The 25,264-nt window shown below is 37.7% G+C and overlaps 1 protein-coding gene across 1 annotated transcript in view; it reads right to left on the bottom strand.

Moving 5' to 3' along the window:
* Positions 1-25,264, bottom strand: part of LOC150081148 (vacuolar protein sorting-associated protein 26B-like) — a 202,775-nt gene that overhangs the window by 65,777 nt on the left and 111,734 nt on the right. The window contains exon 6 of the mRNA XM_090380943.1: positions 10,886-11,050. Coding sequence (XP_090237069.1) covers positions 10,886-11,050 — 165 coding nt within the window. The remainder of the gene's footprint in view (positions 1-10,885; positions 11,051-25,264) is intronic.

Raw genomic sequence — 25,264 nt, 5'->3', positions numbered from 1 at the left:
CTCCATTAATTTTCCTGGAACAGAAGTTAAACTCACAGGTCTGTAATTACTTGTGTAGGCCTTTGATCTTCCTTTGTGAATTGGGTCACATTTGCACATCTCCAGTCTGCGGGTACCTCCCCTGAGTCCAAGGAAGCTCTCATAATTATGGCTAAGGGTTTTCTTACTTCCTTTGCTGCCTTCTTTAATATAACTGGATAGATCCATCCATCCCAGGTGCCTTTCTTGTGTTTATCTTCAACAATTTCTCCTCCACTTTCCTCTCAGGTATTACAAAATCACCTAGCTCACTGCCAGAGTTGAATACACCTCTGGCATTACCCTCACTGAATAACTCCTCATGTGTGAATGTAGATGCAAAATACTCGTTTAGTTTGTTAGCCACCTGAGCAGGATCATCAACAGTTGACCCATCGATATCAAGTGGACCAATCTGATTCATCCCCTTCCTTCTAGAGTTTACATAAGTAAAGAACTCTTTGCTGTTTTTCTTTGCATCCCTTGCCAAAGATTTCTTGTAATCTGCCTTTGCCTACCTAACCTCTTTTGTAACTTGTTAAAAGGAGGTTAGGTAGGCAAAGGTAAATAATTGTCTAGATGATCCTGCAGGGCTTCTGTGTCACGTGTTAATTTATATGTCCTATGCATTTTTCTTCTCTGTAATATGTCTCATTAGTTCATCTGACATCCATTTAGGCCTAAACCTTGAACAGTATTTCTTAGTTGGTATGTAAAGCCTAGTAGCTTCCAAGGTAAGTTCTTTGAATGCTTCTCATTTTGAATTTGCTGTTGGTAACATCCTCAGTTGGTCCCACTGTATAGAATTTAAATTTAGAATTATTATTATTATATTTTTGGCTAGTGCTGCAAAAATTCTATGGCTTCCTTATACTATATGGCCAGTACAAACCAGGAGATTTTCAAATTGTAATCTTCAATATTTGCAGGATCAGACATATTGTCAAGATGTTACTGAAATAAAGAATGGAGACACTTTATTAGTGGATGGCCTATTAGCACATGGAGTATTAGAAAAAGAGAAGTGGGTCTTTTACTTTTTTTTCTTTCTGTCTCTTTTCATTAGATGCATTTATTCATCTTATTTTTCTTGTTTTGCCAGATCTGAATCAAAAATCTATTAGTCAATTCTACTTATTGTTGCCCATTATTGATCCTTTTAGCTCTGAGAGAGTGACTTTCTACTACCAAGTTTACAGTTCCCCCCCCCCACCACACACAGGAAAGCAGAAGTGACCAAACAGCGAATAGATAGATATTTAGTAAGGTTAGTAAATAAGTACTAAGAAAAGAAAGATGGATTTGCTTTCTTTTGGGTTCTTATTCATAGCTTTTCAATACAGAAGTGTTTTAAATAAACTGGAAAGAGCCCCTTAGAACAACATATAAACTATGTACAAGGAATCAATTTCACTCAGCCAAAAGTCAGCTTCTTAATAACTGATTAACTATCAAAATATACCAATTATATGATATCTTTATTAATGTGAGTAGTGGTAGGATAGAAAATACAGGTCGACCATCACTAACCCAGCCACCGGTAATCTGGTTCCACCGCTAATTCGGACATAATTTCCACGAACGTAATTTTAAATTTCCTGGGTCGGTGCCCCGGCCTGCCACTACTGTTTTGGTGGCGTTGGTTGCAGCATCAGCTGTTCATAAACACCGGCAAGCCATTCCCATTTGTTTTTCTGCATTTATTATTATAACCTGTTCACATTTAGCCCCAGCCATGGTTCCAATGCATACAGGAAGTGCTTCTTGTGGTGTAAAGCGCAAACACCATACATTGTCCATAACAGATAAAGTTGCACTTCTGAAAAAACTCAACAGCGGTGTGTCTGTGAGAAGTGTAACTCTGCTTATTTGTAAATTCCAGCAAATTTTCTCAGTTCCTCTTATTTTAGTAATTTTCTTTTAGCCATTCCTTTTTAGATTTTTTTTTTTTTTTTTTTTACAACACACGTGTACAAACTTGTGGAAAAGCACAACACAATACGATGGATAATACAGCGCGCTAACGAACTTGTATCTCTAACAATATTGACAAACTTATTGTGATGTTTGAGAGTTTATTTTATCGCAATTAGCTTTCTTGCTGCGGTTGCTGCGTGTGCAATAGACTAATCACAAATGACCTTCATATGTATGCTGTAATAGCGTCACATGTACAAAGGGTACTAGGAAAGTTTTGCAATACAGCTTTGTTTATTTAATTTTTTCAAAGTAATTTCCTCTACATTCAATACACCTCTCCATCCTCCGAAGCCAATCTTTAAACCAGTTCTGCCAAGTTTCACTAGGGAGTAAAGCACACTCGTTGTCCCAAGCCCGTAGAAGGTCCTCATCACTGGAAAACCGCCTCCCTTTTAGCTTCATTTTCACATGCGGGAACAGTGCAAAGTCGCAGGGAGCAAGGTCTGGTCTGTAGGGAGGGTGCTCGAGAAGTTTCAGTCCTGTCGTGGTCAAATATTCGGTGCAGGCTTTGGCGCGGTGAGCTGCAGCATTATCGTGATGGAGGTACCAGGTGTCCATTCTTGACTTTGGCCGCAGGTTCTTCATAGATCCAATGACTTTAGGCAGGCATTATTCAGTATACCACTTAGCTGTGACTGTCTTCTGCGTGTCCAAAACGACACGTTCCACAATTCCACTCGATTTGAAAAATACAGCTATCATTTTCTTCTTTACAGATCGGGATTTTCTGACAATTACGGGTGTGTCGTCATCATCAAAGACCCAAACTTTGTTTTGAACCTTGGTCGGCAGATCGTAATAGTACAGCCAAGTCTCGTCACCTGTCACGATGTTGTTCACATACCGAGATTGTCCCTTATCAAACTTTTTTAACATCTCCCGGCACCAAGTCACACGTCGTGTCATCTGCTCTTCAGTCAGTTGATGCGGCACCCAGAGAGAACAAAGTTTCTTCACATGCAAATGATCTTGCAGAATCGAACGAATTGCTGGTGCATTTAGGCCCAAAGTATCCTCTATCTGTTGGTAGGTCACTCGCCTGTTTTCGTCAAGCATTTTCCTCACAGCAGTAACGTTTTCCTCCGTAACTGACGTTCGTGGCCTTCCCGGCCTCTCAGAATCCTCCAGAGTGAAATTTCCCCTTTGGAATTCTCTATACCACCTGAATATCGTTGTACGATGTGGACAATCATCATCTAGTGCAAGAGTCATTTCTTCTAAGCACTGGTCTATGGTTAAACCACGCACGAAATTATACCGCAAAACTGTCCTTATCTCATTTCGTGACCACGATGCCATCGCAAGCACTTTACACTCTCATTACTAATGAATAACTGAGCCCATCGACTTGGCGCGGCAGCTACTATGCACGTATGAACATGTCTCAACATGCAGCAACAAGCAGCTTCCTGTGATTCATTGTTGCGTTATATTGCAAAACTTTCCTAGTACCCTTTGTATGTCGCCGACAAGGCTTCTCAAGAAATAAAGCAACCTACTGGGTCACATATATGGGACATAAAAAAAACTTTTTTTATATATTTTAAGCAAAAAAACAACAACACTGACATTACAATATTTATATCAGAATTACTAATCAAATTATTTGCTAAATATTTTTTGGCCCCTGGGGAATTTTTTTCTTAACTAGCATGGCAGTTAACGTGTTAAAGGTAGGATGAGGTGGTTAGCTGTTGGATAAACTGCATATGCTAAAATAATCACTGGTGATCCACAAACTCACTAATCTGGCACCCCACAGGTCCCAACGCTGCTGGATTAGTGATGGTTGACCTGTAATTTATTTTGAAGTTTTATTATAAGTTGCTCACGTGTATCATTTTATTCATATAACTTAAATGAATAAAATGATTAAGATGTTTGATAAATACATTTTATGGACTTTTCAGTGTAATTTTCCCCAAATATAATATGGGTCACTTCGAGTTTAGTTTTTATGGCCAGTGGACAAACACATCAGGGTGACAATCAGTACGAATTAACTCATCCAAATACAACTTCAAAATAAAGACAGTTATTTAATATGCAATTTTGAAAGAGCCAGTAGACTTTTAATGAATTAGATATGATATTTATGAAGCTTAATTCTGGTCACAAAATACTTGTAGTAATAAAAAAATAAAAATAAAAAAATTATTTTGTCTTCCCTTGTATACACCTACAATTTACTTGACTTTGTGTCATCAACAGAAAACAAAACATACTACACATCATAGATGAGTCTTTACCAATTCTGCCTTTTGTAAATCAAAAATTCAAATACACAAAAATTCAAAATAAAATATGCAATTTTTTAAATTTTGGTTTAGAAAACACCTTGCATATGCTTATCTGTCAATGCCATTCATCCATTGTGACAGAATTATGTTTATTATATTTACCCATAATGATAAAAATAGCAAATGAGAAAGTATTTTAATTTTAAAACATTAGTAGTTTTTCAATACTATAAAAAGAATTTCCTTCACCAATTCATTCCAACTTGCTATTAGTTTTGGTGATGGCAATAATCAAGAATTCAAAAGTTCAAATTCGGGAATCAAAATTATCAGTTATGGCATTTTCATGATCGATTATATGCAAATTAGATTATAACAAAATTGACAAGGAAATTAAAAAAAAAAAAAAAAAAAAAGAGGTATTCGATCCAATGTTATTAAAATTAAAGATCAAGTGTTCTTACTACTTGACTAATAGTTCTGTTCAATGATTACACAGTGGGAAGTCCACTGCCAAACACATCATTGACAACCAATAGGGATTACTCATCCAAATACAACTTCAAAACGAAGATACTGTTTAATATAACCAGTACTCTGAAATTCATATAGATACAATCCTTGACATAATTTTTGACCCCACATTACTAGTGAACTGCGACCTACATAATTTACTTATGGTTCAGTTCCACTAATGTCATTAGTGGAACCAATCTCCATGAATTGTTTATACAGGTCTACACCAGCGGAGGTGATCTGACAGAGGTGTATAAAGACACCGGCGAGGCGATCTGAACCATAGAGGTGTATAAAGCTTTGAATGGTTTGAGCATGCTCAATGTTGATGGGATTCTTCCTCTTGCTCAGAATAATCATCTGAGAGGGCATAAATTCAAATTGAGGAAAGACAGATGTAGTATAGATGTGCGGAAATTTGCCTTTAGCCAGCGGGTAGTTGGTTGGTGGAACAGACTTCCATCCCTTGTTGTGGAAGTTGATAGCCTAAATAAATTTAAGGCTCAGCTGGACAGGTATTTCGAACGAACGGAGGGGTGAAGTGGATTTTTTTTTTTTTTTTTTTTTGGCTGATGCTGCATAAGCTTGCTTTCTTGCATCATATGCCTCTACTAATGCTAATGCTACAACTGGTATAACAATTCATTGAGATTGGTTGTCATTGTAAAGGAAAAGACAATGGTCATCCATTGCCAAAGGCATCAGAAACTACAGCAGAAACATGTTGCATGTTAGAGAAATGGCTATTTCCAGTCATAGGAAGACTTTCCGTGAAAGTTTTTCTAAACAAGGTGAGCTTCTGATCTATTGGTTATTTGATCTGTATCATGGATGAATGTGCCTCGCTAATGGTTCGACTGTGTGTGTGTGTCTGCACGTCGTGTGGTGTAGGGGACTGCAGGTACAATTGCTCAGCACCAAGATTGCCCGATTTAATCCCAGCTTGACTTTTTTCTGTGCAGTTGTATTAAGGTTAATGTATATGTGCCACTTTCTCCTTCCTCTGCCATTTATTCTGTAAGTGAAGGAACAAATCATACCAGCTGTGCAACTTGTTGACAGCAATTAACTCCATACCACACACAAATTCAACCAGCATTTGGATGCATGTTGAATCTCAGAGTGAAAAGGGAAAAAAAAAAAAAAAAAATCAGTTTTGGGATGATTTGTACTTTGCTACTTTCTACTCTAATGACGGTTAGTGCATGACTTTTATATTGTCCAAAATATCAGACAAGACCCTGTATTTCATCTTTAAAATGAATGATAAAAATTAATGTAACAGAAGGGCCACCATTATGTCAGAAGCAATCGAAACAGATTATGATTGTCATAATCTATTATACAAGGCAATAAAGTTTCTGGACTAGTGCTGTTGCAGTCATGTTCGATGAGTTTGAGATGGAAGTGGTATATTGTAGTTCAAACTACCTCCAATAGATGGTACTGAGATTGTCCATAAAGTTAACAGGCTGCAAGTAACAAACCAGTTTTGTTAGTGGCATTAAAGTTCCATGTCTTGATTTTGCAATGGAGCAACAAACGAATATCAAAATTTGCTTTAAACTGGGAAAAGCTGCAACAGAAACAAACCAATGTCTGAATTGTATAAAGGGTTCAGAGATGGTTGTGAGGATGTCTGTGATGACTCAAGAAGTGAGCAACCTCTCGAAATGAGGACAGAGTTGCACGAGTTTGGAAAATTGTGGTAAGAGAGTGTCATTTGACTCTCAAAATGAATATGAATAAGAAGATAATTCGTCATATTATGCATGAAGATTTAGGGAAAAAGGAAGGTGTTTGCAAAATTCGTGCTCATCTGCACAGCTTCACAGATGAGCAGAAGCAACATAGAGTGCCATCATATGAAGACTTCATTCAGACTTGTCAAGACAATCCTAATTTTCTCGACTGTACTGTCAGTGGAGATGAATGTTGGATGTTTCAGTACAACCCAGAGATGAAGTCAGAGCATGCAGTGGATGCTGCATTCTACATACAGGTGCTTCAAAGACTATTCAAGTGCATTTCTTGTGCGAGGCCACATTTTGAATGTGACAATGCCCCCACCCATTTCACACTTGTGAAGACATTTCTGACGAAACATGGCATTGTAATAATCACCATCTATTTCCTCAATCTAGCACCAGTCGAATTCTTCCTCTTTCCCAAGGTGAAAACTGCCCCAAAAATAAAGATTTCAGGATGTTGAAGACAAAGAAAAATATAACTGTTGAACTGAACATCATCATCTCTTTGGATGCCTTTGCTGACTCTTTTCAGAAACTTTTAGAATGATGTAATAATGCCTTCGACCAGGTAGTGATTACTTTGATGAAAAATAAAAATCATTTTTGAGCTCCTTCACTTTTGTGTTCTTTTTATTGCACCAGTCCATGAACTTTATGGCCGCACCTTGTATATTTTACACATAACAGTAACTGATTCAATATGCTAGTTATATCCATATCTATAAAAAAGTTGCATGATAAAACACAAATTGCATCCTTTGATATGCAACTTGTGTTTACATCTTCTATTGTATCATTATTTCTAGGGAAAAACTGATTTTTCTAATAATGTAGCTAAGTCTGAGGAGCAGATGCAGTTTTCATAATAGAGCTTCTGATAATATCAGTACAAGTTAATGAAGATGATTTCATTACAAAATGTGTGAGATTAGTGATAATTACATTTTATCACTTTTACAATTTAAACTTAATATACTTTATACACAATTAAAATAATGCATTACACTACTGTAAAAAAGATATGTATAATATAAAAATGTCCAATTGATTTCCTTTAGTAAACTTTATCCAGAATTTTTCAGTACAACATCCAGTTGTAGCTTGCCAACATAGATTCATTCCAGAAACCTTGGAAGCAATTTTCCATTGACTTAATGTCTTGATGGAATAGTTCACCCCTGTTTTGTCAAGTTTTTGGGAAAGAAATGCCAATGGAAGAAAAAGTTTCAGTGACAGATGACAACCTATTTTTTTATATGGATCAAGCAGTTTCTTAACTCTTTATGCAGAAGACGTGTTGTCTCACATTAAGTTCATAGTTCTCTCGGAAAAATTTTGTTAGAACTGTCTGAAAGCCTGTCACAGTTCGTTCTAATACATTGAAGCATTTTTCAAAGCTGCCATCCTGCCACAGTCTCTGATTTGATTTGTGGCACTGATGTTTGGAAATTTCTCATTAGGCCAAGTGAAGCAAAAATCTTGCTTTACCTTTAGAGGGGGGCTAGATCTCTAACAAGGCCATTTAACTCATCTTAATTTAATCTTAAGTAAAGTCAGATCTATGTATTCATTGGGGTTATGTGTTCTTTTTTATGCGCCAATACTTCCTGCGAAAACATGAAATTCTGCAAAATTTTGTACTCTTGCCCAAATAGCCCCAAATGTTTTCTACATATGGCTAAACACTTACATTTAAAATTAATAGAAAAATTTTTAAATGTGTTTAAAAGTTTTTAATTGTGTTTTACAATGAATAACATTAATGAGAAAAATGAGTATCAATTTTGGTACTTCTGTTATCTCAAATCTCTCCTCTTCTGTTATCTCAAAGACCTTTGTATTATTTACTCGAGTCAGTTTTTTCCTTTATTTTCTTACATCTCTATCAAGTATGCATCTTACCATTCTGTATTCACTTCGAACATTTACCTTGTTCAGGACAGTAACATCATTCACAATATATATTCTGTTAATGAGGATGAAGTCGAATTCTTTAGTTTTAATCCATTTGGGCTCTTCCATGTATCTGTTCACCCTTTTCTTAAAAAAAAAAAAAAGTGTTCATTACTGACATTCCTCGAGATTCTGCAAATTTCGCAAGTCTTTCACCTCTATCATTTCTTTCACTAATTCCAAAATTTCCTATAGTTCCCCTTTCTGCACTGTTTTCTCTCTTTCCAACCTTAGCATTGAAGTCCCCCATAATAATGGTGTAGTGAGTTTTCTGTTCTTCTAGAAGTCTCTCAATTTCGGTGCACATTTCTTCAACCTCTTTATCATCATGGCTCGATGTTGGTGCATAAATCAATATAACCTTTAGCTTGTCCCTCTTAGAAATCCTGAGTAGTAGTCTTGACACCCTTGGTGTTGAACTTTTGAATTCCAAAATGTTTTTTATATACCGATGAGCCAAAACATTATGACCAGCAAGTTGTTATGCAAATCAAAGCAACTGCAGGTAAACTATTTTGCATGCGTAGGTCGGGACATGGTATAAAAAACACGTGATACTGAGCTCCATTAATCAGTGTTACTCTTGTTCTTCAGATGGGAAAGGCAGCGGACTTAAGCGAGTTCGACAAATGCCAAATTGTAATGGCTAGATGACTGGGGTCAGAGCATATCCAAAATGGCAAGGCTAGTGGGGTGCTCATGGTCAGCTGTGATTAGTACCTACTGAAAATGGTCCGAGGAGGGGAAACCCACAAACCACCAGCGAGGTGTTGGGCGCCCACAGCAAAGGCTCTCCTGGGTGGTACGTGGCAACAGAAGGGTGACTGTGGTGCAACTCGATGGTAATTGGAGTGCTGGTGACAGGAGTAATGTGTCACAACACAGTACGTGGAACCCTGCTGAAAATGGGACTGCGTAGCTGTAGGCCACTCCAAGTGCCGATGCTAACCACGGTTCACGGGTGAAAGCGCCTACAATGGGCACGCATGCATGTAAACTGGACCATGAGTGACTGGAAGACAGTCGCTGGTTTGATGAATCACATTTCCTATTACACCATGTGGATGGAAGGGTACGTGTGCATCGTTTACCCGGGGAAGTGATGGTGCCTGGATGCACCGTGGGATGAAAACAAGCCGTTGCTGCTAGTGTAATGCTTTGGTGGGATATCCTGGGTCCAGTCATCCATGTACCGGGCACTCTGATGTCTACCACCTACCTAAACATTATTGCTGACCAAGTACACCCTTTCATGGTAGCGGTCTTCCCCTCTGGCAGTGCTGTCTTTCCTTTCAGCAGGATAATGCACCATGCCACACCACCCGGATTGTTTGAGACTGGTTCACAGAACACAAGGAAGACTTCCAGGTATTGCCTTGGCCGTAAAATTCCCCAGACATCCATCAATCCCATCCAGCATCTGTGGTTTGTGTTGGAACAGCAACTCCGATCTGCAGCATTTCAACCACGGACCTTACGGGAGTTAAAGGATCTGCTGGTTACATGTTGGTACCAGATACCACAAGACACATCTAGAAATCTTGTAGTGTCGATGCCTCGCTGGGTACGAGCTGTTTTGGCTACACGTGGAGGACCAACGTCATATTAGGTAAGTGGTCATAATGTTTTGGCTCATCGGTGTATCTTTATGGATCAGAAAGCCAACTCCACCTTTGCTCTTTTCACTGTTTCCATTGGTGTAGAGAAGATTTCCACTTCATAAATTTATAAATGATTCATTTGTTCTTCTTGTTTCAGCCAAACTGATGACATTCCAATTCATTTTCTAATTCCTTTTTCAGCTCTAATATCCTATCTTCACCAATGAGCGACCTTATGTTGGAACAGGCCAAGTCCAGTTTCCGTGCATGGCAGCCTGGTCATACCCAGAGATTCTTAGCACCCTCTGCTTCCACTCTGATCCTTTCTCTGCCATAAGAGGGGGAGTGAAGCTGCTGGGGACTGAGGGCCATTTGTTTCAGTTGTGTTGTCGTGCTGGAGGGTTTGGTCTTTTTCTCTTCACGCTGACTAGGTGTCTTGAAGAGAACCACTCTACACGTTCATTGCCACCAGTGACATAACAGGGCTTACCGTCAAGAAGGTGTGCACAAGTGGATTTTAGGGAGATAGGACAACCAGACTTCTCCTAAATCTTCTAAAATAGACAGATATTGGATCCATCAGTATTTTAGAGTTAGTGTCTGAGAGAATGCCCAATCCCCTTTAAGTCCTTATAATCAGTTACATCACAACTAGATGTACCAGAAGAAGACTGAAAATAGATTTGGAATCTGTGTCCACAGATCCATCAGAGTGTTTTTTTCCACCCTGATGACCTGGCATTTCTACAATGGAATTTTCATATGCTATGTTGTCACTTAAGGAAATTACGTTTTTTTATGTTAAAAAGCAAAATATAGAACTTACTTTGATTTATTATATTCAAATTCTATATGAAGACAGTCTTCAATTCCCACTTCCATTTTGATTGATGTGTTCATATCTGGATAGGAAGAGAGAGTGTGCACAATGATATCTACTTCCCTAATAACATCTGACAGTCTTCTAACAACAGTTACCCGAAGAAAATACCTGGAAATTCAATCAGGTTATCTTACTAATAGGTAAAAAACCATTACAAAGTATGCCCAATTCTGAAAATATTTCATATCTGGCTCACCATATTTATTTTTAATAATCAAGAAAAAAAATCAGTAAGTCATCATTACACAAAATACTAATACGAGGTATGGCTATTAAATAATGAGAAACAAGGCAAAGCATTTGACCTGGAACCTTTCCTTAGTTCCCACATGCTTGTTCACTTTGCAGTAAGACAGATTTTCATGCCTTGTGTTTTTGCCAGAAAAATGACAACCTGACCTCTGCCGGTTTCTGGCCAAAAAACAAATCCCTGTGTGTGAACATGCACCCTACTTGCTAGACCAAGCCCCTTGTGATCCCCATTCCCTAAAGTGAAAAGTGTACTTAAGGGAACCCATTTTCAGTCCACTGAAAACATTCAGAAAATAATGACCACTGTTGAAAGGACTTGCAGAAGATGACTTCCAAAAATGTTTGTGTGCTTGGGGAGAAATGTATGGAACAGTGTATGAAGGGATAAGTTGTAAGGTGCAAAATACTTCACTATATTTATTTTATTGTAACAGCCTTGTTATTTAATAGCCACACCTTGTAATTACAATTTCTATGTGACAAAGTGTTAATCATATTATTTTTTTAAAATTAAATCAGCAAAATGTAGTTATCAAATAGGAATTTTTTTTTTCTTTTACTGATAATTATCACTTTATTTCTTAGAAATGTAAAAAAGCTTACCCCTAACTTAATGCACTAATTCCTGTTGGACATCAGATTTTACACCCTGCTTATAAAAGCCTTTTTTTTTTTGCTATTTGCACCGTCTTGTGAAGTTAAAAGATGATATCTGCACAATGTCATCAACTTTTGCTTCTGGTCACAATATTTCGGTGAGTGTGTTGCTGAATAATAAAGACATACCATAGTCCTGTTCCACCAATCCTTTTTACACAATATATTTCTCGTTTCCCTGACAATAGAGTCACCGACCATAACTAGTTCCTGTGGGACCAGCACATTTTATTTTGCCTTAAAGATTGCCACCATGTTGCCTGATGCACAGAAGTGAGTTCTGGCATTGAGTTGGGCAGATAAGAGCTTAATGGGCTCCCCCCCCCCCCATTTTAATGTCTTCGAGAGCATCTCCCCTACTCTTCAAGCTCTCATAGACTTCTATCAGAATGCTGAGTTGGCACCTAATTTCTTCACACTCCCTGCACCTAGAACACACAAAGACCTCCTGGCTAGATTATGCCCTGTTCCAGAAAGATCTGCAAACATTTCACAAGTTACACATTTTTTTTTAGGCTGTGATAAATATATTGGAGAATCACCCCCTTCGGTTCTCCCCTGAGCCACAGCACTCCCACCACATTGTGCTCATTTCTTTGTTGCTCTAGTCTGGGGGCAAATTTCCATTTAAATACAATTTAATTGATTACAATGAAAATTAATAAGATTAATAAATTTAAATGATTAAATGACAATACCACACTAAGCTAATAGAATCCTTAATGCAGTGATATGCAGGCGCCTCCGTAGGCGCCACCTAGCACACGGTTCTTGATTAGACCGGGGTTCGAGCCCGTCACCACCAAATACGGAGGATGCGGAAAAGTCAGGGAATGACCACCGCATATCCCAGAGCAATATGGCCTTAGTTGCTAATGCTCCTAAAAACCAAAAATAAGAAAAAAAAAAAAAAAAAAAATAGCAGTGATATGCATCACTCTTATCTAGTTTTACATTATACTTTGCGCTACTGAGTTCGAGATTATGCTACACTGTAACGATTACAATGTTAAATTAGTTATATCCTTAGCTAAACACAAAAAGATATATGTGTTTAGCTAAGGATATAACTTAGAACAATTAAAACCCTACTATTCACACCTAAACTCTGATACAATAGCAGTATGAGTATTGAGTCGTAACTTAACTAAACTTGCCCTACCTGCAACTCACTATAACAAGTATAACAATGGCAGCAAGATTTTAACAATACAAAGGTTCAACATGTATTAAGTAACAATGCATACAATCTCTAGCTAAAATTAAAAATAAACTAACGAGTATTGCTAGGACTCTAAAGCTACTTATAGAGTACAATTTTATAATGACAATAATGTCAATAAATCCATGACGTCTAGTTGTGGAATTCTTTATAGAAGAAAATTTTACATGCATTTATTTTATTAATCCTTCTCGGAGCCTTATAGAACTAACTTGGTTTCAAAACTCTGTAGCTCACATAATTGAAGTATTTTCTTGTATGGTCAATGTTTTGTCAATCTAACCATGCAGATTGCCCATCTTTTGCCTTTCTCTTTTTTAGATGAGGTCTCCATACTTGGACAGAGGATTCCAAGTGCAGTTTTACAATTGCCTTACACAGTGGGATTATGACCTCCCTATCTTTACAGGCTATTATCTGTTAAATCACTGATAGGATAGCATGGGTTTTCCTGGCAGCCTGTTTTCCTTTACACTGCTTTGAGAACTTCATATCCACCTGTATCATAACTTCACGATCTTTAATTTCAGTACAGTCGTGAAGACTAAATATTCTTCTAGTTTACTATTTTGATATATTTAGGCTTATTTCCTGAACTCCAGCTTCTTGCTCATCTGAAATGCTGCCACTCTGAGAACATCTTGCCAATATCTGCTGTTGCAGCAAAAAACAAGATCTCAATGATACTGGTAAAAGCCCTTGCACCCTCTTTGTTCAAATGAATAAATAAAAAATAAATAAATTAATAAATTTTCTGTTTATACTCCGGCACAACAACCAAGTCAGTAGAGTTAATACTGTCTCTACAAAACAGATTACTTTTACCTACGGCACCTCCGTAGCCAGGTGGGAAGGAGCAGCAGTGCGTAGCACACGCTTCTTGATTAGACCGGGGTTCGAGCCCGTCACCACAAAATACGGAGGATGCGGAAAGGTCAGGGAATGACTACCGCATATCCCCAGAGCAATATGGCCTTAGTTGCTAATGCTCCTAAAAACCAAATAACAACAACTTTTACCTACAAGTGTGGGCCACATGGATAAAAAATTTTCGTCCAAGAGCCTTTCAGAGTTCAAGTCTTGAGTTAATCCAAGCAGCTTTCAGCATTAAGTATACGTGATCTGATGATTTCTTAAACAAATATAGCGCCATGCTTAAGAAATACCACAAGTTAGTATCTGTGTATCTGCAATTCTGCCCAAGCACAAGAGGAAGGATTATATGCTGAAGGACTCTGCAAGGATTTTGTAGGGAAATTTCTATCAGCTTGGCCTGCACTTGTAGGTAGAAGGAATCTAATATGGTTAGGGAAGGAAGTTATGTGGTTTCTATCCATTTAAATTACGCCTAATTACTACTTTTATACCACATGGATTTTTTAGGTATCTTGCTGATACCTGACATGTTAATCAATGTATATCAGTTAAGGTAATAACTAAATAAAATATATTAAAAAACTCCACGTGGTATCAGAGCGGTAATTAGACATATTATAATTTACATAGAAGGAATCTGTTTTGTAGAGATAAGATACATTTAAACACAGGTGGTGCAAGAGTTTTGCCAGAATTATTAAGGATACCTTAAAGGTTCAAGGAAACTGCTAGTTTTGGGGGAAAAGGGCAATATAGATACGCGTTTATCTGATAATATTGGTCTAAGTAACACTTGCACATACCTCAAGAGTTCTTGTTTGTTATCACAACAGAACATATTAGCAAGATGTTCTGAGGGCAGAAGCGTTTCAAATAAGCAAGCAGTTAATGCCAGGGAAGCAAGCTTAAATAGTTTTAAGGGGTATATCAGGGAAGTTAACTATACAAGAACACCAAGTTTTAATTGTTTATACAGTAATATCAGAAGTGTCATCGATAAAATGAGTGAATTCAAACTGTTGGTTAGGACAAGTAACGTTGACATAATAGGGCTTACAGAAACTTTTTTTTTTTTTTTTATGTGAACTCCAAACACGAGAGGTATTAGAACCTATAGTACTTAGTACCGTGCTTGGGTTGGAGGTTGAGAAGATGAAAAAAGATATTTATTGACATTGGACTTGAACTTCTGTAGATTGTAATTTTCAGGAAATACGTATGAAGGAAGGTTGTTCCAGAAAACGGCAGTTGAATGAATAAATGAGGAAGATGAAAAGTTGGTTCTGTGAGTTTGAAGTTGGACAGTATATGGATGTTGGCTGGTGGCGGCACGTGTTCTGACTGTTCTGAAAGAGAGAGCGGGAATTATAAAAGCCAATTCAGAAGAACAGTGCCCATGGAAGTATCCGTAAAAGAGGCATGCAGCAGAAACAGTACATCTATGATACAGCGATTGGAGAGACTCTGTTAGAGATGAATCATTAATTAACCTAACTGCCCTCTTCTGAATGGAATCAAGAAGCCTGAGAGAGGTTTTTTTGGGGGCACCACCCCAGATGTGGGAACAATATTCCATGGCAGGGCGGATTTGCAATTTATACAGAGTGAGCAGCTGTTTGGAAGAAAAGTGACGCCGAGAGCGAAAGAGAAAACCAAGTTTTTTAGACGCAGAGGAAGCAATATTTGTAATGTGCTTGTGTCAAGCGAGATTAGAAGTCAGGGTAATCCGCAAAAGAGATATATCATTTTGTCTAGAAATCGGAGTGTCACTAAAGATAAGCATAGGAGCAGAAGAATCCTTTTTGCGAGATATAAGACAAGACTGAGTTTTAGAAGGGTTGAAATCAACTAAGTTGTCTTTGCCCCACTGGAGAATTACCTGAATATCGGCATTTAAGGAATTGGTAGCAGATTTTTGAGAAGTTGAAGCTTATTGAGCAGGACAAGGTTTCTCAAAATGTAAAGTGGAATGCAGTGTGCTATCATCGGCAAAACTATGGATAGGATTTCCAGTCAATGGAAGAAGGTCATTAATATACAAGAATAAAAGAGTGGGGGAAAGAACTGAACCTTGGGGGACACCGGCATTAGTGGAGAAGTTAGAAGACAGAGAGCCATCTACCATCACCCTCAGTGAGCGATCAGTGAGAAAACTGGATAACCAATTACTAAAAACAGTTGGCAAACCATAAGATGGAAGCTTGTTTAGAAGACCTTTATGCCAAACACGATCAAAAGCCTTTGAGATGTCCAGAGCAACTACTTGTGTTTCACCGAACCTTTCGATTGAATTAGTCCATAAATGGGTAACATAAGCCAGAATATCACCAATGGATCGACACTGACGGAATCCATACTGGCAATCGTTGATCAGACGGAAGGTTTCTAGGTAATTTAAGAGTTGGCGGTTAATTGATTTCTCTATTACTTTAGAAAGAGTAGAAGTAATTGCAATGGGACGATAATTGGATCGGAGGGATTTGTCACCCTTTTTAGGAACTGGCTGGATATGAGCAAATTTCCAAGCAGAAGGAAAAACCCCTTTGGAATTGAAAAAAAGATGGAAAAGAATAGGAGTAAGTTCAGGAGCACAGGTTTTGAGAACAAGTGGAGAAATACCATCGGGACCTGGAGCTTTCTTAGCATCAAGATTCGTCAAAATCCTTCTGACATCCTTTTGACGGAAGACCACAGGAGGCATTGAATGGAGCGTGTTGGGAATGGTGGGAGGTGTTTTACCAAGATCATTAATACTTGAGTTTGAAGAAAAATGGGATGCTAGCAGGTCAGCTTTATCCTTGGCTGAAGTGGCAACAGAACCATCTGGTTCGGACAGAGGTGGGAGCAGAGATGGGCAAAAGTTGCGGCCAATAGCTTTGGCAAGAGACCAGAATGCTCGGCTACCATTAGGGCAAGAAGCAAGTTTTCTACTCTTGGCCTGTTCAAACTCTAGTTTGGACTGATTAATAACTGCTTTACAATTGTTGCGAGCTTTGGTGTAGGCAGAAAATGGAACTGGAGAATTAGAAACAAGCCAATTACGATATGCAACATTCTTCTCTTGTAAAGCCTTAGTACATTTATTGGGAAACCAAGGTTTAGATAAAGGACGAGATTTTAAAGTGGAGTGTGGGATAAAGGATTCCATTCCTGCAAGAATAATTTCACTGACATGATCTGAGCAAACGTTGACATCAGAAGTTTTGAAACAGTAATCCGACCAAGGAAAAGAAGTCTCGCAGGTCATCCCATTTTGCATTCTTGTAATGCCAAACAACAAGAGGTTGGGAATAACCATGAGATAAAGGTTCCATGGGAGAAGAGACAATCAACAAGTTGTCATCTGAAGTGCCTAATGGACCTCTCACTTCGACTGTGTGCTTAGAAGAGTTGTTTGTGAGAAAAAGATCAAGCGTTGGCTGTATGATTAGGATTATCCGGTATTCTTGTAGGTAAATGACGGCATTCTTGTAGGTAAATGAACAATCTGTGCAAATTCATTAGTAATTGCAAAAGCCTCAGCATCTTGACCAGCTGGGTCGGTGTGACTAGAAAACGGAAGTCAGCTGGAGTTGTGAACATTAAAATCACCAAGGAAAATTACCTCACTGTTAGGAAAGTTGGACTGCAGAAAGTCAAGTTGCAAAGAGAGGAAGTCAAAGAGCTCCAAGTGATTAGTGGAATTGGGAGAACGGTAGAGACAACAGATGAATTTGACGCAATGAGGTAGAGAGATTTTAAGCCAGAGGAGATCAAAGAGAGGAGATTCCAAATTGCCAAGTCTCTGACAGGGAATATCAGAATGGACATATGCACAAGTACCACCTTTGAGGCGAAAGGAATCATACAGCAAATAATTTGGGCATCTGAGATGAGCAGTAGTTGAATCAACTGATAACTGAGTTTCTGTCAGAAAAAGTACATGGGGTTTGGAAGACTGCAAGTGGAAATGGACATTGCTGAGATTAGAATTGAGACCACGTATATTTTTGAATGAATTAGGAAGTGCTTGGAAGGTTTAGATCTTTTCGCAGATAAGCTTGCTCTATTAGTTTGACAATTCATGGTGTATTCAATAGTAAGAAAAAGTGGATCGGACATGCTGTATGAAGTAATGAAATTTTTGGATATGGCATACATAGGGTAAGAATATACCCAAATCCTTGACATAACGTGGCCTCGACAATGCTCCCCGCATACACACTACTCAGACTCCCTCCAGTCACTATCTGGCAGAGTAGAGGTAACAAGATTATACACTAGCTGATCCGGAAGCCTTCTAGAGAGTTACCAATAGGTTCGGTCCAGTGTAGTAACTAGCGGTCGGCCTGTGAACACCGTTTTAGAGCTGTACCCTTGAAATGTAAGGAATATTGGATCTCGCCACGATGTTCATCATAACCTCAAAAGTCATCAATCATACTGCATAATGGAAGAGATAGGGAATGGTTGACCAGAACTTAGCTCTAGAGACTAAACATGGGTTCCACCACTTCAAGCCTCCAATAAGCAAAGTGGTGGTATTGCACCGGTTGATGAGAGTCATCTACCACCTTGTACTGCCTGGTAACATAGTGGGGCGGTGTTCCTCCATGTGGTGTGGGTGCCACACCGCGACCTCGACCTCTGCTTATGTTGGTTCACACCTGGGTGGTCACTCATCATGTACTTGTGCATGGAAGTTATACCCAGGATTACTAACAGTCCCACCATCGTGAAGGTGCAAGCAAAGGATTTGGCTGTCACAGATCGTCCAGACTTCGCCGAAATCGGGTCCACCTCACTTGAGCGTCACCCGAATATCAGTTCCATCAGCGTTTTAGACTCCCAGGTAGCAAGTATAGCTTGTCTGGCAAATCTGAGAGAATGTCTGTGACAACCTCAAGGACCAAGCTATATGGTGCAAGGAAACCTGAGGCTTGTGCTGTGCCAGCCAAAAAAAAAAAAAAAAAAAAAAAAATCCATTATCATATTCTTTGGGATATGTTAAATAATAACTGTATATAGATTAATCATACGAAGCTTCCTATTAAAGAAATTTTTCACTTAAACTCTAAGTTGAAGCCAACTATATCACCTTTCGAGACAAAGTATACAAACAAATTTTGGTTTGCCAATGGGACTGAGTCTAAGCAACTTAATATTGGACGGTCTATCTCTCAACGATTGGCATATACATTTGACACCTTTTTATTCTGTATCACATAGTATGGGAGGTATTTAGACAATGTTCTTGTTATTACTGATAGTAGCACTATTCAAGACATTTTACATTCATTTAATAATATTCATCCTAGACTCGATTTTACACTCGAAACGTAAAATACGGATAAAAAACCATTAAATTTTCTAAATTTCATGCTTACTCAGGATGCGAATAAAATCCAATTTAACATTTATCGTAAACCATCAAACATCGGTATGCTTCGGCATTATAACAGCTATCACCCGCTCACCTACAAAAGGTCTTTTATCTTTAATCAATTTCTCAATGGCAATAGATATTCAACGACGAAATCTACTTTAGACTCAGAAATATAGATATTAACCAGCAGATTCTTAAACAGGGGTTACCCTCCCTTGTTACAATAAACCTAATTAGGGTACAAGCTAAGAATAGGATACAAAAAATTATACCAACCAACAAAAGTAACACCAAAAAATACTTTATATCTGTCCTGTATGTTGAACAATGGCACAAACAGCTTAACGTATTCTTTAAAGATACCAAAATTTAAGACTGTGGCCAGTCCAATACGGAAATTACACACCTATACTGAACTAGGCTCGGCCCTTTCCTCTTTCAAAACAGAAATAAATCACCTGGTATACATTTCTTGCAGTGATTGTGACTCATCTTACCAAGGATCGACGCAATATCTGCTGAAATTTTGAGTTAAACAGCACGTATCCTCAGTTCATGCTCCTTGTTCAGCAGCGTCAGAAGTAGCCTTTCATGCCGTTAATGAAAAACATACATTTTGATTCAACGAGGCCAAAATGCTTAGTGTCCAACGCAATTATACAAGACTATTAACTGTTGAAATTAAATTACATGAGAATTCTATTAATGTTAAAATTCATGCATGCATGAAGACAAATAATCTCTATTTAAGATCCATGCTCACACATACTCCATAATTTCCATTCCTGTGATCATGACATACGGTCGAAAAGCTGTCAGCTTCAGGAAGGAAAATCATGTTTCAAAATTTGTGTTTAAACTTTTAAAATTTTTTTAATTGTGTTCAATTGATTTTTTAATTGTTTTGAATTTATTTTTTACTGTAATCATTTTGCATTAATGTTATATTCGTTTTAATTTCTGGAGAGTGGCATATGGAAGTGTTCTATGTATCATATTGAGGTAAATTTTTCTTATTCCTCTACAAATGATATCTCAACAGGTAGTGATGGGATTTTCATCACTACCTGTTGAGTACAACTTCCTTAACTTTTGTACAGGTGAATTTAAGCAGTTGGTACCTCTTCAGAAAATGGATGTACAGTTGTTTTTGTTGTCATTTAGGATTTTTTGGTGAAAGAGCTCTGCCTATACAGAGTCTTTTTACATTTGCACTATGATATGCTACTATTACAAAATTTTAAAATTTAAATGCTGTATTATATTTGGCAATATAATTTTATTGGTTTTTAAGTTAGTCAACAGTTTATCAGAACTTGCATCATCTCAAAGAATAACCATTAGACATTGTAAGCTTGGTATTTTGAAAGGTGGTTTTGATTTCTTTGTGTTTAATGAAGTGGTTAGTCCAACAGTATCTCAAAGAATATCCATTAGACATTGTAAGCTTGATATTTTGAAAGGTGGTTTTGATTTCTTTGTGTTTAATAAAGTGGTTAGTCTAACAGATGTTGTAAGCTGAGGTGAACTTGTCAGTGGCTCTTTTTTTCATAAGTAAATATACATGTATGAAATGTGTATGCATTCAAGACTGCATATTGTAAGAAGTTATTTTTACAATATGCAGTCTTGTAAGAATAACTTTGTGTCTGCTTTTCTGGAAACTTGATTTCCCACGTTAGGGGCGCTTGTTTTATTTGCAATAATTTGTTACCCATTTGACATTTACAGAAATGTGACCATCTTTCATTACTGGCTTTTTTAATGATAGAATTATTATTGCAATTTGGGAACTGATGTTGTGATGCTGACCTTGAATGCTGAATTTTTTTGTCATTTGATCTTCTCATTCATTGTTTAAAATCCCTGCATGTCCAGGTATTCAACATAGCTTCACTTTTAGTTTCTTTCTCCTGGATGTGCTAACCAGGTACAGATTTGACTTATCTATGGATGGTTGATAGTATCTAAGAACTGAATTCCACAGTTTGCACTTAGAGAGTCCATCTGTAAAGCTAATGCTTTTCATGAAGGAGTGCTGTACAATATATTCCACAATGCTTTTTGAATTGCAACCGGCTTTGCCTTTTCGGTATACACACTAGATCTGATTGGAAACTCTTGGAAAATAACAGAGTTGAAATTAATTACTGCCATGCCTACGAGTGTCTGATCTTGATTCACCAGTATAATCTGTGACAATAATCTGCAGAGTTTCTATATAAGCAGCTATAACTGTTGGATGTTCTGATTTGAGAAGGTATTTTTTCCCCATTTCTGAAACATTTCTCACAATTTGGAAGGCCAGAGGTCCGTAGGGGGATGTGGTGCTTGGCTACCTTTTGCAACATTGACCAGATTACTCTGCCATTTTACAAGGAGGTTTTACAAACATACCTGCTAGTTTATGACCATACAAATTTCCCCACTTTGGTTCATGAAGACAAATATCTTCATGAATGGGAATTTTCCCATTCTGGATGACTGATGCGACTACATATTTTTATGGCATAATTCAATAAAAGTCTTTGCCTACATACTATATCTGCACTGCTGTATGGGATCCAGGCATACCAACACACTTTTTCGTGCAGAATCATAAACTGGTACCCCAAAAATCAGACTCAATCATATCATAACCTGATATAAATTTAGCAGAGTGTAACAATCTGCTCCCTTCATCACTGCAGATATTACTCAGAGGATGTTTAAGGCTTTTAAGTAGGTGGTATGTAAGCTTTTAATATGTTATAGAAGTTTAACTTGGTATCAAGTATTAGACCAAGAAATCATATTGCAGCAAGTGGTATAGGTTGTGATTCCATTTTTATTTCTGAGTCTGTGTGCATTTTGTATTTTCTATAAAAATCAATTGCATTTTTTTTGTTTTTTTTTTTAAATTTGAGATGTATCCATTTTTCTCTGCATTTTCGAGTATTTTAGTTAAATTTCATAGTTGCATTTCAACCGGATGCATATTTTGGGAGCTGTATGATATAGTTAGATTGTCTGGATATGATCTAACTATATCATACAGCTGTCTCTCTCTCTCTCTCTCTCTGCAGAGTCTGGTATTTAGTAGTAGTAGCAGTGGCATGTTATGCAAGAAAGCAAGTGTATGAGCTTATGCAGCATCAGCCAAAAAAAAAAAAAAAAAAAAAATCACACCATTCCCTCCAAATGCCTGTCCAGTTCCTCCTTAAATTTATTTAACCTATCAACTTCCACGACAGATGGAAGTTTGTTTCAGCAATTAACCACCCGCTGACTAAAGGCAAATTTCCGCACATCTATTTTACATCTGTCTTTTCTTAATTGGAATTTATGCCCCCTTAGGTTCGTAATCTGAACAAGTGGAAGGATCCCATCAGAATTCAGCATGCTCAACCCATTCAAGGCCTTATACACCTCAATCAGATCACCGCACAGGTGCTTAGTCTCCAGCCACTGCAATTTGCAGAACTTAAGCCTCTCTTGGTAAGAGGATCCCTTCATTCCCCTCACCAATCTTGTTGCCCTTCTCTGTACACGCTCAAGCAAATCTACATCCTTCCTAAAATGAGGCCTCCAGACCTGTACACAGTACTCAAGGCGTGGCCTGACCATTGCCTTATACAGAGGGACAATCACCTCCTTTTCCCTGCTAGCAAAATTCCTATATATCATTGACAAAACCCCATGACCTGCCCTGGCAGCCTGTCTGCATTGCTCAGAAAACTTCATATCTGACTGCACAATTACTCACAGGTCTTTTTCATTTTCTATCACCTTAAGTGTAGTACCACACAGTTGGTACATTTCTCTGGGGTTACTTCTACCCATATGCAGTACTTTGCATTTGTCAAGGTTAAACCTTCAGTTGCCACTACTTAGCCTATCTGCCCAAATTATCTAGATCCTGTTGCAGTAGCACACTGCCATTACTGTCATTAACAACCCTGCCAACCTTTGTATCATCTGCAAACTTCAAGTGTTATGTGGGTTACTCTGCAAATAAGATGGGACTAAGTACTGAGCCCTGTGGATCTCCATCTTGATGTATATAAATGCAGAATAGGACATGATTATAACGTACCTGGAAAGTTCGCTGATATAAAAATTGCTGTATGAATTTCGGTAGACAGCTTCAAAGCCCCAAATCATATATGTCATGTAAGATCCGTATACTTCCAAGTCATGTCAAAGGTCTTTTCAATGTCCAAGCATATAAAAACTTTCACTCCTTAAAAAGGCATTATGAAATTTAGATTCTGCTTTTTGAGATAAGTGTTGATCTCTCTTTCCTGAAACCATGCTGATCTGGATTAAGGGAAAAATTAAGAAGTCTGTATTAAGAAGTTTTCAGGTTTCTAAAAACCATATTAGACAACCAGGTATTATCTGTTCTAAAATTTTGGCCAGACAACTGGTAAGAGCGATTGGAAAGTAGTTAACTGGATTTGAATAGTCCTTTCCTGGTTTTGGAAAAGTCAGTATTATAGAGTGTTTCTAGCTTGTGGGATAGATTCCTTTCAAAAACATTTTATTATAAAACGTTATTAGAGTGAGCAGTGACTCTTCGGTGGCTAAGCTGCTATTTTATTTAATGGTAGCAAAACCAAGTGCTGTATGGTTTTATGTTGTGCTCTATGCAGCCTGGTTATGCTGAGAGGCTGATTATGTTGACTTTTCTGAGTAGAATGGAAATTTCTTTTTATCTTCAGCTTGCCATTTATGAAACAAGAAGGATGAAGAATATGGAGCCATGGCATTTCCACCTGATATTGCAAGCCTTTGTGCTTGCTTTTTATATTTGATGATGTTTTCAGTTGTGGGGAAACTTGCAAAAGCAATTCATGCTTCATATTTTTATTGTTTTGCTATATGGCAGACACCAGGTTTTTTTTACTTTTGTCCTTGGAATAGCTTCCTTTGCTGCACTGGTAGTTTTGTGTGTTATGTATGCAGCCACTTCATCTATATTCAAGGATATGATCTTAGTTTCTTCTAAAATGGCACATCATCATCTTCAGCCACTGTCAATCCTCTGCAGGATGAAGGCCTCTTCAAAATGTTTCCACCAACTGCAGTATTGTACTTTCTGTTGCCACTGTACATTAGCAAATTCCACAATTTCATTGATCCACCTCATCTTTGATCTTTTTCTTGGTGTTTAGAGTCAAGCGTTCCGTTCCATTTAGAGTCATCCATTCCAAAATTCTTTTGGTCCACCTATCATCAGTTCTTGATATGACCTGCCCATTTCCAATTTAAGTTCTTTGTTCTTTCAATGCACAAACATTGGTTTGGTGGTGACTCCAATCAGGTTTTTCAGCTTCTTAAAATGGTACATGTTTTATATTTCTTCCCAGTTTGCTGCTTTAAATTTCCAATTTTCCTTTTGTGTGGATATTGGTCACACCCTATAATCAACTTACATTTTGATAATTATCACTATCACAAGGATCACTTGTGGTTGACCATTCTACAGTGAGTTGTAATGTCGGTGAGCAGACAATGAGATTAATTTCTGAACTTTTCAATTTCTGAACTTACTCCTGAGGGTATGTGAGAATTAGGTTATATTTATCAATGTTTTTCTATCATTTCCTTCTTCTATTCCCACTTTCAGATCCCCATAAAGTGTGATGTCCATTAAAATCTTCCATAATACAATATGGAGGAGGAAGTTAGATTAAAAGATCTTCCATATATCATATTGTGACCAATATTGTGCTTATTCACCAAATTGTGAATAAGAACAATTTGGTGGTAGAATGACACTTTAGCTAGGGTGATTGCCATTACAATTTCACTGCAACACCTCCAAGGAAGTCTGTATCTGTACAGAATGTTGGAATTCACTAAAATTGCTATCCGACCAGGGACAGTTGATGAAATCATCCAATCCAATCCTGTTGATTAAATCATCCAATTATACTTTGTATAAAAAAATTATACAAAGTATAAT

This window comes from Mastigoproctus giganteus, chromosome 9 (genome assembly GCF_048544385.1).
Source record: "Mastigoproctus giganteus isolate SK-2022 chromosome 9, ASM4854438v1, whole genome shotgun sequence".
NCBI lineage: Eukaryota > Metazoa > Arthropoda > Arachnida > Uropygi > Thelyphonidae > Mastigoproctus > Mastigoproctus giganteus.
Note: the sequence above shows the minus strand (reverse complement) of the source record. Positions and strands in the feature narration are given on the sequence as shown.